Below are 16,922 nucleotides of genomic sequence, written 5' to 3'. Positions count from 1 at the left end.
TCGTCCTCTTGCAGATCTAGCTTGAAATAAAGATACTGTACTACTGTACTCTATACAGTACTATACAGTAAAGTACACAAAAGCACAACCACTTGTAGAGGATGCACACACGTGACAATGTACACCAGACACATGAACTAACTTATGTGACTGGACTTGTGAACGCACGTTTGCATCTTTGAAAGTTCGCAACTTGAAGGTTCGTATGTAGGGGACTTACTGTCGTTTGCATCTGCTAATCCCAAACTCCTAATCCATCCCTCTCCCAACCCCCCCTTCTCCTTGGCAACCACAGGTCTGATCTCTATGTCTGTGAGTCTGTTTTGTAAATAAGTTTATTTGTGTCATATTTTAGATTTGACATATAGTGATAGCATATGGTATTTGTCTTTCTCTTTCTGACTTACTTCACTTAGTATGATCATCTCTAGGTCCATCCATGTTGCTAGAAATGGCATTATTTCATTCTTTTTAATGACTGAGTAGTATTTCACTGTGGGGGTGATACACACACACACACACACACACACACACACACACACACATTCATCTTTATTCATTCATCTGTCAGTGGATACTTGGTGTTGATGGACACTTGCTTCCATGACCTGGCTATTTGTAAACAGTGCTGCTATGAACACTGGGGTACATGTATGTTTTCAAATTACAGTTTTGTCCAGATACATGCCCAGGAGTGGGATTGCTGGATTATAATGACAACTCTAGTTTTAATTTTTTGAGGAACCTCCATAATGTTTTTCATAGTGGCTGCACCAATTTACATTCCCATCTGGTAAGAATGATTCCTGATGATCCATTGATCTTCATCAGGCATCTTGAGTTTGTTTCTATTTCCTCTTTTATGCAAATGGTGGACAATACCATTAGGTATTGAGTTAGAATTTACAAAAGCTTTCCAATCCATTAAAGTCTGTACCTCTGAGTGGATACATTAAGCCATGTGACCTCTGTTTTTTGTCTTTTTGTGTGTGTGGTTTTTTTTGGGGGGTGTTTTTTTGAAGGGGAAAGTATAAATCAAGGGCTTAATTTTTATAGAGTTTGAATTGCCTGTGGTGAGTCCTTTTTCTATCCTATAAACAATGTCTTTTACAAATCTTAGCCTCTTATATCCAATGAAAGATCTTGTTAAACCCCAGACTTTCTTTTCATGACTCAGTAAATATTTAATAGATTGAATGAATCAGATGTAAATATACTGCTCTTAAATGGCATCTCTGCCATGCCTTGGTCCATCTAAGTGAGTATCATTAAGTTCAAACCAAAGCCATCTAACACTTGACATCTTGGAAGTCCAAAATTCAGTCAGACAGGTAGCATCCAAAATCAGAACCATATTTCTCCACTCAAAGAGGAGTTCTGTTTGTCTGTTTCACAACTAAATAAAGCATATGGGTGCTTTGTGAACTCTCCATGCCTAGTTCCCCTGTGTTCAATTCTGTAGCAGAGGAGGAGATAATGGAGTGACTTGGAAGCCTCTGACACAGCTAAGGCATCCATCGTGAAATCATGGCTTCAGTCAGACATTGCTGTCCTTAACACACAGAATAAGTTTCAGGAATTTTGTGAATAAGCTCATTTTGAGAGCAGCATTAACATCGTTTCCTCTCTGTCTAAGCTTGAGTAATTTCTGCAGAAGGGGTACATAGATGTTATACTTTTGAGTTCAAATCTTTCTTTATCTTTACTAAATGATATATTGGATGGGCATAAGATTCTTAAATCAGAGCATTTTTCTTTAGGAACTTTGTAAATGATTTTCCACTACATCCATTTCAGTGTAGCAGTTTGATATTAAGTTGATTCTCTTTCCTTTGTAAATAATATCTTCTGTGTCTAGAAGCTTATGCTCTTTATCCTTCGACTTCACAAATGTCACCAGAACATAACTTCTTTCATTGATTTTCCTAGAATTTACAGTACCCTCCCAATCTGAAAATCTTTGCTGTTTGTTATCCCAGAGCAGTTTTCTCTGTCATTTCTTTGATTGCTACTTCTCTCTTTCTTCCTTTTCCTCTTTCTACGATGCCATTATTTCTTATATTGGGCCCATGGGTCTGACATCTATGGATTTGCCACCCATGTCTCATATCTTTTTGCACCTGGTTCCCATTTCTTCAAGTTTTTGCCCAGTTATGAAATATTGTTTCCAGTTGTTTTTCCCAGAATATTAATTCAGTTCTCATCAGTGACTATTATTGTTTGGTTTCTCTACTGAATTTTTAAATTCAGAAATAATGCTTTTATTTCTTCCAGAATTTTTTTCTATGATCTAATTGCATCTCCTTAAGAGTTCTTATTACATTTTTTGTTGTTGTTATAGTGCTTGTCTGTCTTTCCCATTAGTTCTGCCTCAGCAGGAGCCACCTGTTCTTGTTTTTTTTCAATTGCATCCTCTTAAATTGGTTGTGATTTTTCTTTGCCTACTCATACCCACACAGGTCAGGCTACTGGTGTCTCTAAATGCTGATGAACTGACAGGTGGTGAAAGGTACAGCTGCAGATTTTGGTCTGATCTCTGAACAAATGAACTGGAAAGCCAGCATCTCTTTGCTGAGGCATGGAAAGCAGGGCTGTCTATTCTCAGGCCTCTTGAGGAAAGTAAAGGCTGTCCCTTTAGCACCCCTGCAGTTTCATCATGGCTACCAGCATTCTTTTTTGTTTGTTTGTTTGTTTCTGCTTTTTAACAAAGTGAATCAGTTATACATATACATATGTTCCCATATCTCTTCCCTCTTGCGTCTCTTCCCTCCCACCCTCCCTATCCCACCCCTCCAGGTGGTCACAAAGCACCGAGCTAATCTCCCTGTGCTATGCGGCTGCTTCCCACTAGCTATCTACCTTATGTTTGTTAATGTATATATGTCCATGCCTCTCTCTCGCTTTGTCACGGCTCACCCTTCCCCCTCCCCATATCCTCATCCATTCTCTAGTAGGTCTGTGTCTTTATTCCTGTCTTACTCCTAGGTTCTTCATGACATTTCTTTTTTCTTAAATTCCATATATATGTGTTAGCATACAGTATTTGTCTTTCTCTTTCTGACTTACTTCACTCTGTATGACACACTCTAGGTCTATCCACCTCATTACAAATAGCTCAATTTTGTTTCTTTTCATGGCTGAGTAATATTCCATTGTATATATGTGCCACATCTTCTTTATCCATTCATCCGATGATGGACACTTAGGTTGTTTCCATCTCCGGGCTATTGTAAATAGAGCTACAATGAACATTGTGGTACATGACTCTTTTTGAATTATGGTTTTCTCAGGGTGTATGCCCAGTAGTGGGATTGCTGGGTCATATGGTAGTTCTATTTGTAGTTTTTTAAGGAACCTCCATACTGTTCTCCATAGTGGCTGTAACCAATTCACATTCCCACCAGCAGTGCAAGAGTGTTCGCTTTCCTCCACACCCTCACCAGCATTTATTGTTTCTAGATTTTTTGATGATGGCCATTGTGACCGGTGTGAGATGATATCTCATTGTAGTTTTGATTTGCATTTCTCTAATGATTAATGATGTTGAGCATTCTTTCATGTGTTTGTTGGCAGTCTGTATATCTTCTTTGGAGAAATGTCTATTTAGGTCTTCTGCCCATTTTTGGATTGGGTTGTTTGTTTTTTTGTAATTGAGCTGCATGAGCTGCTTATAAATTTTGGAGATTAATCCTTTGTCAGTTGCTTCATTTGCAAATAGTTTCTCCCATTCTGAGGGTTGTCTTTTGGTCTTGTTTATGGTTTCCTTTCTGTCCAAAGCTTTGAAGTTTTATTAGGTCCCATTTGTTTATTTTTGTTTTTATTTCCATTTCTCTAGGAGGTGGGTCAAAAAGGATCTTGCTGTGATTTATGTCATAGAGTGTCCTGCCTATGTTTTCCTCTAAGAGTTTGATAGTGTCTGGCCTTACATTTAGGTCTTTAATCCATTTTGAGCTTATTTTTGTGTATGGTGTTAGGGAGTGATCTAATCTCATACTTTTACATGTACCTGTCCAGTTTTCCCAGCACCACTTATTGAAGAGGCTGTCCTTTCTCCACTGTACATTCCTGCCTCCTTTATCAAAGATAAGGTGACCATATGTGCGTGGGTTTATCTCTGGGCTTTCTATCCTGTTCCATTGAACTGTCTTTCTGTTTTTGTGCCAGTACCATACTGTCTTGATTACTGTAGCTTTGTAGTATAGTCCGAAGTCAGGGAGCCTGATTCCTCCAGCTCCGTTTTTCGTTCTCAAGATTGCTTTGGCTATTCAGGGTCTTTTGTGTTTCCATACAAATTGTGAAATTTTTTGTTTTCGTTCTGTGAAAAATGCCAGTGGTAGTCTGATAGGGATTGCATTGAATCTGTAGATTGCTTTGGGTAGTATACTCATTTTCATAATGTTGATTCTTCCAATCCAAGAACATGGTATATCTCTCCATCTATTTGTATCATCTTTAATTTCTTTCATCAGTGTCTTATACTCTTCTGCATACAGGTCTTTTGTCTCCTTAGGTGGGTTTATTCCTAGATATTTTAATCTTTTTGTTGCAGTGGTAAATGGGAGTGTTTTCTTGATTTCACTTTCAGATTTTTCATCATTAGTTTATAGGAATGCCAGAGATTTCTGTGCATTAATTTTGTATCCTGCTACTTTACCAAATTCATTGATTAGCTCTAGTAGTTTTCTGGTAGCATCTTTAGGATTCTCTATGTATGGTATCATGTCATCTGCAAACAGTGACAGCTTTACTTCTTTTCCGATTTGGATTCCTTTTATTTCCTTTTTTCTCTGATTGCTGTGGCTAAAACTTCCAAAACTATGTTGAATAACAGTGGTGAGAGTGGGCAACCTTGTCTCGTTCCTGATCTTAGTGGAAATGGTTTCAGTTTTTCACCCTTGAGGACAATGTTGGCTGTGGGTTTGTCATATATGGCCTTTATTATGTTGAGGTAAGTTCCCTCTATGCCTACTTTCTGCAGGGTTTTTATCATAAATGGGTGTTGAATTTTGTCGAAAGCTTTCTCTGCATCTATTGAGATGATCATATGGTTTTTCTCCTTCAATTTGTAAATATGGTGTATCATGTTGATTGATTTGTGTATATTGAAGAATCCTTGCATTCCTGGAATAAACCCCACTTGATCATGGTGTATGATCCTTTTAATGTGCTGTTGGATTCTGTTTGCTAGTATTTTGTTGAGGATTTTTGCGTCTATGTTCATCAGTGATATTGGCCTGTAGTTTTCTTTCTTTGTGACATCCTTGTCTGGTTTTGGTATCAAGGTGATGGTGGCCTCATAGAATGAGTTTGGGAGTGTTCCTCCCTCTGCTATATTTTGGAAGAGTTTGAGAAGAATCGGTGTTAGCTCTTCTGTAAATGTTTGATAGAATTCCCCTGTGAAGCCATCTGGTCCTGGGCTTTTGTTTGTTGGATGATTTTTAATCGCAGTTTCAATTTCAGTGCTTGTGATTGGTCTTAGCATTCTTTATATGGGGCATCATTTTAAAGGACAGTAAACGTCATGTGGGAAAGGGAAGTATGTCTCCATGTGCAGAGCGGAATCTGTTTACTATGTAGGTAGAGCCCCCTCAGGCAGGCAATAAATCTGTGGCCTTGCATCAGACTGTGCTAGAAATGCAAACCTTCACTTGGACCATTTGGTGCCTCTGATATGCAAATAAGGATGCTAGAACCTACTTTTTTTTCTCTGAGAACTCAAGTGTTCATATTCACCAGTGGCTGTCTTGGTTTCCCCATAACAGGTTACTGTTTTGCAGCTCTACTGCCATAATAAGTTATTGGAAGGGAGAAGGGCTTGTGAGCATGTTTCCAGATCACCATGAACCCCGGGTTCTGAATTTTATGCCTTAAGTGGATTAAGGATTTTTCTTTGCTATTATTTGAATAACTTAAGAGAAATGATAACCAAAATGAATTAGAATATTGATGTAAACAGATTATACCTGTATCAAAATGGTCATATGAAAATCTATGTACAGATTTTTTTTTAGTTTTTTTAAAATTTATTTATTTATTTATTTTGAGGGCTGCATTGGGTCTTCATTGCTGCGCGCGGGCTTTCTCTAGTTGCACTGAGAGGGGGCTACTCTTCCTTGCAGTGCACGGGCTTCTCATTGTGGTGGCTTCTCTTGTTGCGGAGCACGGGCTCTAGGTGCACGGGCTTCAGTAGTTGTGGCTCATGGGCTCAGTAGTTGTGGCTCACCGGCTCTAGAGCGCAGGCTCGGTAGTTGTGGTGCACAGGCTTAGTTGCTCCGCGGCATATGGGATCTTCCCAGCCCAGGGCTCGAACCCGTGTCCCCTGCATTGGCAGGTGGATTCTTAACCACTGTGCCACCAGGGAAGCCCTATGTACAGATTTTAAAATGTTGCACTTGCTCACTATGAAAAATAGTTTTCCAATAGAAAAATTTTGAGGGCAATTTGGAAAGTAGCTTTGAAATTAGAAACCATCCTGCTTTCTTATTTCTCACTTAAAAGAAGTTTAACATTTTATTTCCTGATTTTTGATTCAACGTTGCTAGATATAATGGCTTGCAGATATAGGTCCTAAAGTCAGTTGTCTACCAGGAATGTCACATTAGTCCCCTGTGTTGTGCAGAAAGTGGTAAGGCCTATGGTTGGCTGGAAACTAGACATGTGCCACTGTCTTCTCACAGAACAGTTCTGAGGAAACATTACTCAGTAAAATGATGCTCTTTTAATCCTCAACAATCTCCCCTTTGTGTTTGACTTTATTTACAGATAGCCTTGGATACCAGTTACTGGACTATCATTAATCATGTCTTCGTCTGGGGCAGCATTGCCACTTATTTCTCCATTTTATTTACCATGCACAGTAATGGCCTCTTTGGCATCTTCCCAAGGCAGTTTCCATTTGTTGGTAAGTGAGTCCCACTATTTGCTGGGGCCTAGTGTCAAGTTGTCATTTATTTGTCTTTGTAATTTATTTTCTTTGGTGGGATTAGGGATGACCAATAATTCTGTCTCTAGGAATTGATTGAGCCAGACATCTGAGGGCTTACAGGCTTGAAGTGAGCTCCAAAAGATTAGGTTTTGCTGTCCCTACTAGATGCAGAATCACTGAGATAGCCGCTTACAGGTTCCTAACAGCCCAGATGCAGTAGACTGTCCCTTTCCAAATAACAGGCATAGCACATATAGATCAGGGATACCTGAAAACCTGTGAAGTTCATGTATGATAGAGGGAAGAGAAAGAAATGCCAGGCTTTCCCTTTTATGCCACATTATCACTGACATTTCTGCCTAAGTTTACCTGTGGAACTTATTTGCATTTAGAAAAGAAATGTATAATTTAGAGCCTTTTAAAAATTGCCGGACATAGTCCATGAGTGGCACCGAGAATAGTCTCTGTAGTTAGACAGCCAGTGTTCAAGTGTCATCTCTGCCACTTATAAGCTGTGTGACCTTAGGCAAGTTTCTTTTCCTTTTCATGCCTTAATGTCTTCAGTTCTAAACTTGGGGATGTTAATAGTTCCTACTTTTATAGCAAATTGGTGAGGGTTAAATGATATAATGCATATGAAATGCTTAGCATGTAGCCTGGTACATAATACTTTTTTAGTAAATGTTAGCCTTGATGATGATGAAGATGGTGATTAAAGCAAATGTGGCTTGATTACTGGTTGGGGACTTCGAACAGCAGATAGGTAGCAAAAGACTTCCTAAAATCCCTTAAACCCCTGAGATTCTGTGATTCTACAAAGAGTATATATCTGGTCTATCTTTGGAGTATACTATCATTGCACTCCACATTTCAACATGATTCCCAGCAAGGGCCACTGAGCTTTACACAGTGGGGCTATTAATAGACTTTTAAAGAAGTTTTGAAATCTCTAGTGTGTGTGAAATAAGTTGGTAACAGTGATGTTTCTGAGTTCATCCCAGCAAACTGTGGAAAAGAGAGATACATAGTGACAAGCTACTTGAGCTCGATTAGGCAAGACAGATTTGCATCCACTAGTTGGGAAATCCAGTCTAGAAAAATAATTCTTAGAAGACTGATTCATGTAGAAAGCAAAATAAGAGCGATTATAGGGTTTTACATTTCCAAAGGCACCTGAAATTGCAATTCCATTTAAATGCATGTATATGCTTAAGAGTGTTGTATTCAAGTTTTGCCTTCCTCTGTGTGTACATGGAAATCTTTAAATTGTACCTCTCTCACTTAACATGTAATGTTAATCCTTTATTTATCAGAAGATTCCAACCATGTATAAACATGATAGTTGTGAATAAGAATAAACACATTAGGAAAAAGAGAGCCATTTAAACTACTTTTAAGTTTTTTCTTTTCTTTTTGGTTGCCAAATCTGAAAGTTCAGTGCATTAACCAGAAGACTTCCAGTCCTAAGACAGCATTCGAACATGCATAATGAGACTGGAATGCCTCAACTGGAGAAAGTAGTTTGTGTGGGGACCACTGTCTAAGCACATGCCATTCCAGGAATTAATTACTGGGTTCCAATGAGACTTTTCAAAACTTAAATCAACATTGAGGTTTAAGAAAATTTTTTTTTCCTTAGTAGCCAGAAGCAAGCAGGAGTGTGGTTTTAAAGTGATGCTTGTTTTTCCAGCCATGCCTGGGGGTACTGAGCTTCAGGGAGTTCAAAAAGACATTTAATTTACTGAGTCAAGTTTGTTTCTGCCGTGCTCTTTGGTAGGCAGAGTCTATCCTCCTAAGACAGAAAATGCAGACATTCCAATAAGGAGCCAAGCATCACACCCAAAGCCCATTAAAATTGTGTTAACTATAGCATTGGGAGCGGGAACCTGGAGAATTGGAGGTATCATATGCCTAGAAAACCAACAGGAACAACAGTTCGTAAGTAGGGTTGACATCTTCCGTATAGTTTGTCTGTCTGCCTTACTGACCCTTATTGCTTTGTTTAAACGAACATCCCAGTATACGAGGTGTGAGTATAAAATAAGAAAACTGGCTCCAGGCTTGGAAATGAGTTTCACTACTCTATTGAACTAGAATATTGGATGGCTGAATCAGTGGTTTCCCAGTGTGGAGAATGCTCTTTTCACAAACCCAAGAGCATCTCTGATCTCCTTGGAACCTTGAGTACTTCATAACCGAGTGAAGGTATGAGATAGAGAGATTGGTAAGTCCCTCTGAGGCAGGTTTTTGGGGGCTGTTGCCTGAATTTAAAAGGTTGACCCTGTAGTAGACACAGCTCACCTTTTATGACATAGCCAGTTGAGAAGACCAGTATTTGCGATTGTACCTGAATCCAGAACATACATTGTGTAGTTTTGTTTGAATCCATAAGGGTAAATGTGCCTTTAAAAATAATGACTGCTTTGTAGTTGAGGGATTTTGAGAATTCTGCTTCATGAGTGAAGCTGGACTGAGCCTGGATCAGAGAATGGTTGGCTCTGGCTGGCAGTCCCCTAGTGATCAGGCCGTGAAGCAGTTCCCAAGGGTGATCTTACCATTCTTGCACTCTTATCACCACTGAGCATATGATATACTGGGGAAGATACCCAGTGGTTCTCCTAGGTAGTCCAAAAGTCCCTTTCAAAAAAGACCTTATGGGAATAGACAAAGAACCAATTAATTCAATAATTCAGTTCTATTTATAATCACAGTGTTTATTTTTCTTTAATAATAGGAAATGCACGACATTCCTTGACCCAGAAGTGCATCTGGCTTGTTATTCTCTTAACGACAGTGGCTTCAGTTATGCCTGTGGTGGCATTCAGATTTTTGAAGGTGGATTTATTCCCAACCCTGAGTGATCAGGTATGTTGTAATGCTGCTGGGTACTTGAGAGGTTGGTTCTTCGCTCTTGGAATCATGTCCTCTGCCTGATTAGAAGTCCAGAGAAGAGCTAATGAACTTCCCATCAGCAACACCTACAGGTGCACGGCATCACATCACAGTAGCTGGAACTGCCCACAACTGAACATACTAGCCTTGGGAGTGCCAATGAAGATAACTGTCTACACTAAATGTGGGTGGGGAGTCGTAAATTACAAGTTAGATTGGATATTTTTAAAAGTTGACTTTTAAAAAACAAGCTTGCTGGCAGCATTTTGGACATTTGCTCCAAGGCAAAGGCAAGCTAGAGGGAAAGTTACTGACTTGGGGAAAGTAAAGGGTACAGTAAAAGAGAGACAAGCAAAGTATTAGGTGAAGGGGCTCTAAATTTCTGTAGAAATATAGTAGCAGATTGTTAAACATGGGAGAGAGGAGAGAGGTTACTTTCTGAACAGATTAAGAAAGGGAACAGCAACATGATAGCTGGATTGGAAAATATAAAGTTAGAAGAAAAACAGAAAGAACAGATTCTAGAAATACCTAAGTCAAGGGATTGACAGAACATATTTCAGTATTTTATGGAAGGAGGAGTATAAGCAACACAATGTCAAATTAGGTCAGGACCCAGATAGATGAGAAAAGGAGAAAGAGGAGATGCATTTGTAGCTATGTCTTGAGAAGGGGGAAATATTGAGGGGGTGAGTGACCAGGCTGATGATGCTGAGAAGAACTGAGGTAGAAATTCCCTTATCATGAAATCCTTCATGTTCTGGGGCCAAAGTACCAAGAGATTCCTTCTGAAATGATTCGTGGATTCCCCTGTTATGTTTGTCCTTTCCCTTTGGCTCTGTGAGCTCATTCTGATGTCAACTCAGAAAATGATGGATGAGCTGAAGGAAGATGATGCTCATTTCTTCCTATGTTTAGACACATCATGATTTTCTGCTTAATGGCTTTCTCCCGACATGAAAGTCAAAAGCCAAGCAATCGATCAGCTGACCTAAAGAACAAGGTGCTGAGCACCAAACCTTGGCTCTCTTCCTCCTCAGCGTTATAGGGAAATGAAAGAAATGCTAGAAACCCACCCAAACAATGTTGAGCTCTTCAAAAGACCACAAAAAACCCCCAAAGAAATCAAAACACTGAAAATCCCATGGTACTTTGACCTACCACAAGAGTTTGAAATTTTGTGGCTCTCATTTTCTAAATTTTCTCTTAGTCCAGTTACTAATGACTGCTGGATCCTGAGAACCTTTAAAAGAGAGAGGAAAGACTTATTTGGGGCATATGGGTCTGTAAATTTTTATACTGACTGTATTTGGCTGGTGCACGTTAGAAAATGTACAAAAGTATGTTCCTGTTCACTTAAGGTGGATGTATTAGATGGGGACAATAATGAAATTTGTCTTAACACTTCTTAATAGTCTTAATAGTCTCTCAGTAGAGATAAAAACTAACCAGTATCCAGTGTAATCTTTTGGGTAGAAAATTGCTTGGCTTTTAGGTGAAAAACTTGATTTTGCAGTGAAGTTGAGTACTTGGTTATCATTGATGTTGTTTTTACAGAAAAGGCTTTCACTTCACAAAGTGGCCCACTGTGTGGAGTTTATATCATCTGGATGCTTCCTCTCACTCTGGGTCTCCTTTGTCTCCAGATCCGCCAGTGGCAGAAGGCTCAAAAGAAGGCAAGACCCCTGCGTAGGCGAAAGCCTCAGACCCGGAGATCAAGCTCGAGAAGATCTGGATATGCTTTTGCTCACCAAGAGGGCTATGGAGAGCTTATCACATCTGGAAAAAATATGCGAGCTAAAAATCCACCCCCGACATCAGGGTTGGAAAAGACACTGTATAATAGCACTAGCTGGATTGAAAATTTATGTAAGAAAACCACAGACACAGTGAGCAGCTTTAGCCAGGATAAAACAGTGAAACTGTGAGTCAAGATGAATTTGAACCACACAGTTATCTTTTCACTTCGGCTGGAGCTGAAATTAGCTGGCTCCAGAGTTTAAGATCAGGGGTTAGGGGTGGGGCAGATGGCCTCGCTTAACCTAAATCTGTGTCAGACAGTGGCCAGTGCCATCCAATAGAGATGTGCTCTACTGAAAACCAGGTCAGAGGTCACTGTCCAATTCATGAGTTGGTGGACAAAACCCTCACAATACCAGCACAAGGGTTTTTTTTATCAACCTAGATACCAATTGATCTGTACTTTAGAGTCTTATTTATGGAGAAACACTTGTAAATCTGCATATACAGAGAATGGGTCTTCAGGTGAATAAAAGGGTGCATTCACAAGGTGTATATCCCAGCTAAAAAGCATCTTTGTGACAGATTAACGCTTATATGTAAGATCAGCCATTCCCAAGATACACTCTTAAGATTTAAAAGGTACACATTGTACACTAAGGTGCTTCCAGACTTACAGCAGCTTGTCACTGTCCGGTCTTGATCCCTACCTGTGTGTTCAGCCAGGACAACAAATCACCTTCATGCCTGAAGAGCAGAAAAACATGTTGGTATTCCACATTTTTCTACTAGAGACAAAGTAGACTGAACATCTTTACAGTAGAATAGGCTGACAATTTGGTCAAATTTATTCAAAAAATTCTCAGGGACATGTTCATGAAATGTCAAAGAGAGACTCTGGAAAGTATTCTAAATACTTTTCAATGACTTTTATAACAACTTCAGTAGTTATTTTCTCTGCCTCATCTAGAGCTATTAATGGACTCAGCAAAGCACTGGAATTTCACACTTTGATGATACTATTCCATGTAATGTATGTGCAAATATTTTCAACATTTCCAGTTTTTAAAAGTTCAGATTTGAAACCAAACAAATTAATAAACAGTCTTTTTAATTACTTATTTAAATATGCAGGTTTAGGTCATTCAGAGTTAGTTGGTTTTGATATTCAGCTGTCATATTTATAATTCAAACACATGAGGTTGAGTTTTTGGAGATGTTCCAGTCCAAATTTGAGTCCATATATGAGTCATCAGTATAGTATCTGTAAAAGAATTCAAGCATATTTGTGTTCAAACTCCAGTTCTGTCACTCCTTACCTCTGTAAGCTTGGGCAGGTAATGTGCTTCCTCTGAGACTCAGTTTCTTCCTCTGTAAAATGAGGATATACTACCTACCTCATGTGGTTGTTCGAGGATTGTCAAAGCACAAATTCTTAAATCATTGAAAACATAATTCTCATGTGAATAGATGATGAGTTAAGTGCCATTTAAGTCAATCAGAATACAAGAGCAAATGTGAAGAACTGGAATTTAAGTAATCAGTGGAAAAGGCATTGATGAAATGAGATTGCAAAGTAAGATCTAAAACTGGTTAGTATTCTAAAGGGAAATAACCTTGGAGGTATTTTTATATAGTAACTATAACCTTGGAGGTAAATTTCTCTATCAGAAAACAAAAATAAATGATCATCATGCCTTATCAATTTTCTATAAATCATACTTCAACTTTGCAGAATCCTTAATCTGGTCTTTATTGCATTATTAGTCAAAGTTATATTTCCCAAAAGAGTCAGATGGCCCTTGGGTGGGCTTGATGGATAATGGGCTAGCATGATATTATGGCTCACACAATCCTTTTTTTTTTTTTGGCCTTAATTTCCAAGTCTGGGATAACTTTTCCTGAATGGGATCAAATGAGATATATATAAAAGAGCCTAATACAGTGGTTTAATCATAGTTAATGCTTTTAGATATTCCCTGTTCTCCTACGTGCCTGCATAGACTTAACTAGATGTTAGTTTTCAGTGTCTAATTTGTCATTAGTTTCACTGCGTTGTAACATTTTTGAAAGATTTGCAAACTTTTACTAAATATTTTGGCACTTGTGGTGTTGGATGTTTAGTCTCTTTATTGGAAACTCATTGGGGAGAGTTTTTGTTCCACTGATCAACTGATTTTTTTTTTCTTCTCCTTTACATGCCTAGGGAAAATGTACATCATTCTTAGGATCAGAGTCAAGAATAAAATGAACCAATTTGACCTATGTTTAAGGGATGGGAAAGATTAGGAATGGTCCACGTTTGCAAATTCAGTTCAAATTAAATAAGGCTGTTTATAAACAGATAATGTGGATAGCTGTGAGAGAAACACATTTATCAGTTTACTTTGGCCCCATGAGATCCAAATGAACTCACATACCCATTGCGAGGTCATTCAAGTGCCAGGGATTATTTTGAGCCTGAAGATAAAAAAGCCTGAGGGGTGACGGTGATGCACTGGGGAATAGTAAAATTTTAGATTTACATAAATATTATCAGATTATTTGGAAAGAAAAAAATTCTGTATTCAGGACTAAAGTTGATAACTATGTGTTTTTAAAGTCTCTGTCCAAGTTTTGAGCTCTTACAGGCAATTACAAATTGTGCTTCCCAGAGGAGGGATCAAGGTGGCAGAGAAGGAGATGTGGAGCTCACCTCGCCATACAAACACATCCAAAAAAAATCTATGTATGGGACAATTCTTAAGGAAAACTAATTGGAAACTGGCAGAAGAACTCCTATACCATAGCTGCAGGAAAGATCTTCACGTAACAAGGTAGGACAGAAAAAAGGCATAGGGTAGGGACCCCCACCCCTGAGAGGAATCTGAAAGGAAAAGTTCTGCATTGGTGGGCCCTCACCTGGGGGAGTGAGCAGGTCGAGCCACAATCTGGGTGTCCCAGTCCTCGGGAACAGCACAGAGCAGACAAGCCCTGTTAGCTACTGGGAGAACTGCTGGGATAGACGGAAGGGCTGGAGAAGCCAGGCTCTACTCCAAGGAGTGTGCGTGTGCTGTCTCACCAACAATCATGACAGAGAGAGACTTGCACTGGCAGCTGTCACCTCACTGCACTCCCCAATCTGAATGGGGCAAACACCCACTCCTGCTCACTCCATACTATAGATTGGCATGAGATCTGGGCCAACCAGCCCTGGGAAAATACTTGGGATAGCTACACAGAGACAGACTGGGGTCTGGGGTGTGACCCAGTTAGGGTGGTGGTGGTCATTGTCAGTGCGTGCTTGGGCGAAGCTGCAGGAGCATGCCACAGTTAGTCTCCCAGCCCAGTGAGTGCTCCAGCTCTACCCACTCCACACTGCAGCTTAGCACTGGATCTGTGGTAGACAGGTCCTATGAGATGTCTGCCACAGAGGCAGCCCAGATCTCTGGCAGCAGCTCAGCCACCTCGATTCCTGTAGTCACAAAGCCCCAGCCCCAGTCCTAGACTAGTGAATGCTCTGGCCCAGCCACTCCACAGCCTTGCACTAGATCTAGGACCAACACAACAGGGGAAGGGATGTGACCTTAGGCTGCATCCAGGTGGAGCTTCAGAGGCCTACACAAGCAGCACATCGATCCTCTGTGAATGCATGGGCTTCACTTGCTTTAGCAGTCACCTCCTTTGGGTCAGGGCATGCACTCAGGGAATGGAGCCTGATTGAGCCTGAATATCAGGGTTTCTACTCTAACTACAGGGGACCAGACCTTACCCCTGACAAGATGGCGACAGCCATGGACAGAGAGGAAGTCCCACCTTACACCCTGCAGACTTTAGACCCAACACCAACCACACCCCCAAGGGGAAAACAGCCAGCACCCTAAGGAAAGATGTGCCTCGTGTCCATATCAAAACCAACCCTCTCACCAAAGATAGTGCATATACAGAGTCTACACAGGGATGCTCCCACATAAAAACACCCTTCAAGCCCACAAAAAGTAACAGTTCCTCCTAAATTCATAGAGACACCGAAAGATAAAATGAAAATGCAGAAACTACTCCCAATAAAAAGAGCAAGAGAAATCCCCTGAAAGAAAAAATAATGAAACAGAGCTCACCAGTCTACCGGATCCTCAGTTCAAAAGGTGGTAATAAAAATGCTAACTGAATTAAGAAAGATTATTGATAGAAATGCAGATCATTGCAACAAGGAACTAGAAACTATAAAGATGAACCATCAGAAAGGGATAATTCAATTTCTGAGATAAAAAAGCAATCTAGAAGCAATGGATAGCTGACTAAATGACACAGAAGAACAAGTAAGTGATCTGAAAGACAGAATAATGGAAATCACCCAGTCAGAACAGCAGACAGAAAGACAAATAAATGAAAGCAACATACGCTATCTATGGGATAATGTAAAATGTGCCAACCTACGCATAACAGGTGTTCCAGAAAGAGAAGAGAGAGATGGGTATCAAAAATATATCTGAAGAAATTATGGCTGAAACTTCCCAAATCTAAAGAAGGGAACAGATATCCTGGTACAGGAAGCGCAGGGGGTCCCAAACAAGATGAATCCAAACGGACCCATGCCAAGACATATCGTAATTAATATGGCAAAAGTTAGAGATAAAGAGAAGATTCTAAAGGCAGCAAGTGACTGTCATTTACAAGGGACCCCCCCCCCCATAAGGCTATTAGTTGATTTCTCTGCAGAAACTTTGCAGGCTAGAAGGGAGTGACACAATGTAGTCAAAGTCCTGAAAGGGAAAAAGTTGCATCCTAGGATATTCTATCCAGCAACATTATTATTTAGAATAGAAAGAGAGATAAAGGGTATGTCAAACAAGCAAAAACTAAAAGAATTCAGAATACTAAACCTACCCTAAAAGAAATATTGAAGGGTCTTCTCTAAATAGAAAAGAATCAAGCATTTATAGGAAAGGGAAATCCCAATATGAAAGTCAAATATATAATAAGGACTGAAGATTACTTAAATAAGCCAGTACATAGATTAAAAGACAAACAAAAATTGTAAAAGGGATTATAACTAAAATAAACAGTAAAAGTAAAAGCATGAAGATGTAAACTAGGACATCAAAAACACAAAATATGTGGGATAGGAGTTAAAAAATACATCTTTTAGAATGTATTTGAATTTAAATGATTATCAGTTTAAAGCAACTAAATATAGTTATGTGTCAACATAATCAGCCTCATGGTAACCACAAATCAAAAAACTACAGTAGATTCACAAAAGCCAGAAAGAAAGGAACTCAAGTATACCATAAAAGAAAATCATCAAACCCAAACAGGAAAATCAAAAAGAAGAAATGAACCAAAAACCAAAAAAAAAAAAAAAAAAAAGACTGGAAAACAAGGA

The 16,922-nt window shown here is 39.4% G+C and overlaps 1 protein-coding gene across 9 annotated transcripts in view; it reads left to right on the top strand.

Annotated features, from left to right (window-relative positions):
- Positions 1-13,674, top strand: part of ATP8B4 (ATPase phospholipid transporting 8B4 (putative)) — a 258,876-nt gene extending 245,202 nt beyond the window's left edge. For 8 of the 9 annotated variants that reach the window (XM_027096596.1, XM_027096604.1, XM_027096600.1 and 5 more), the window contains 3 exons: positions 6,763-6,901; positions 9,660-9,790; positions 11,375-12,545. In XM_027096596.1, the coding sequence (XP_026952397.1) occupies positions 6,763-6,901; positions 9,660-9,790; positions 11,375-11,710 (606 nt within the window). In that variant the 3' untranslated portion in view covers positions 11,711-12,545. Of the gene's footprint in view, positions 1-6,762; positions 6,902-9,659; positions 9,791-11,374 lie in introns of all 9 variants that reach the window. The other variant, XM_027096598.1, reaches the window with a different exon arrangement.
- The last annotated feature ends 3,248 nt before the right edge of the window (positions 13,675-16,922 follow it).

This window comes from Aethalodelphis obliquidens, unplaced genomic scaffold (genome assembly GCF_003676395.1).
Source record: "Aethalodelphis obliquidens isolate GAN/ISIS:26980383/991018 unplaced genomic scaffold, ASM367639v1 scaffold105, whole genome shotgun sequence".
Classification (NCBI taxonomy): Eukaryota; Metazoa; Chordata; class Mammalia; order Artiodactyla; family Delphinidae; genus Aethalodelphis; species Aethalodelphis obliquidens.
Note: the sequence above shows the minus strand (reverse complement) of the source record. Positions and strands in the feature narration are given on the sequence as shown.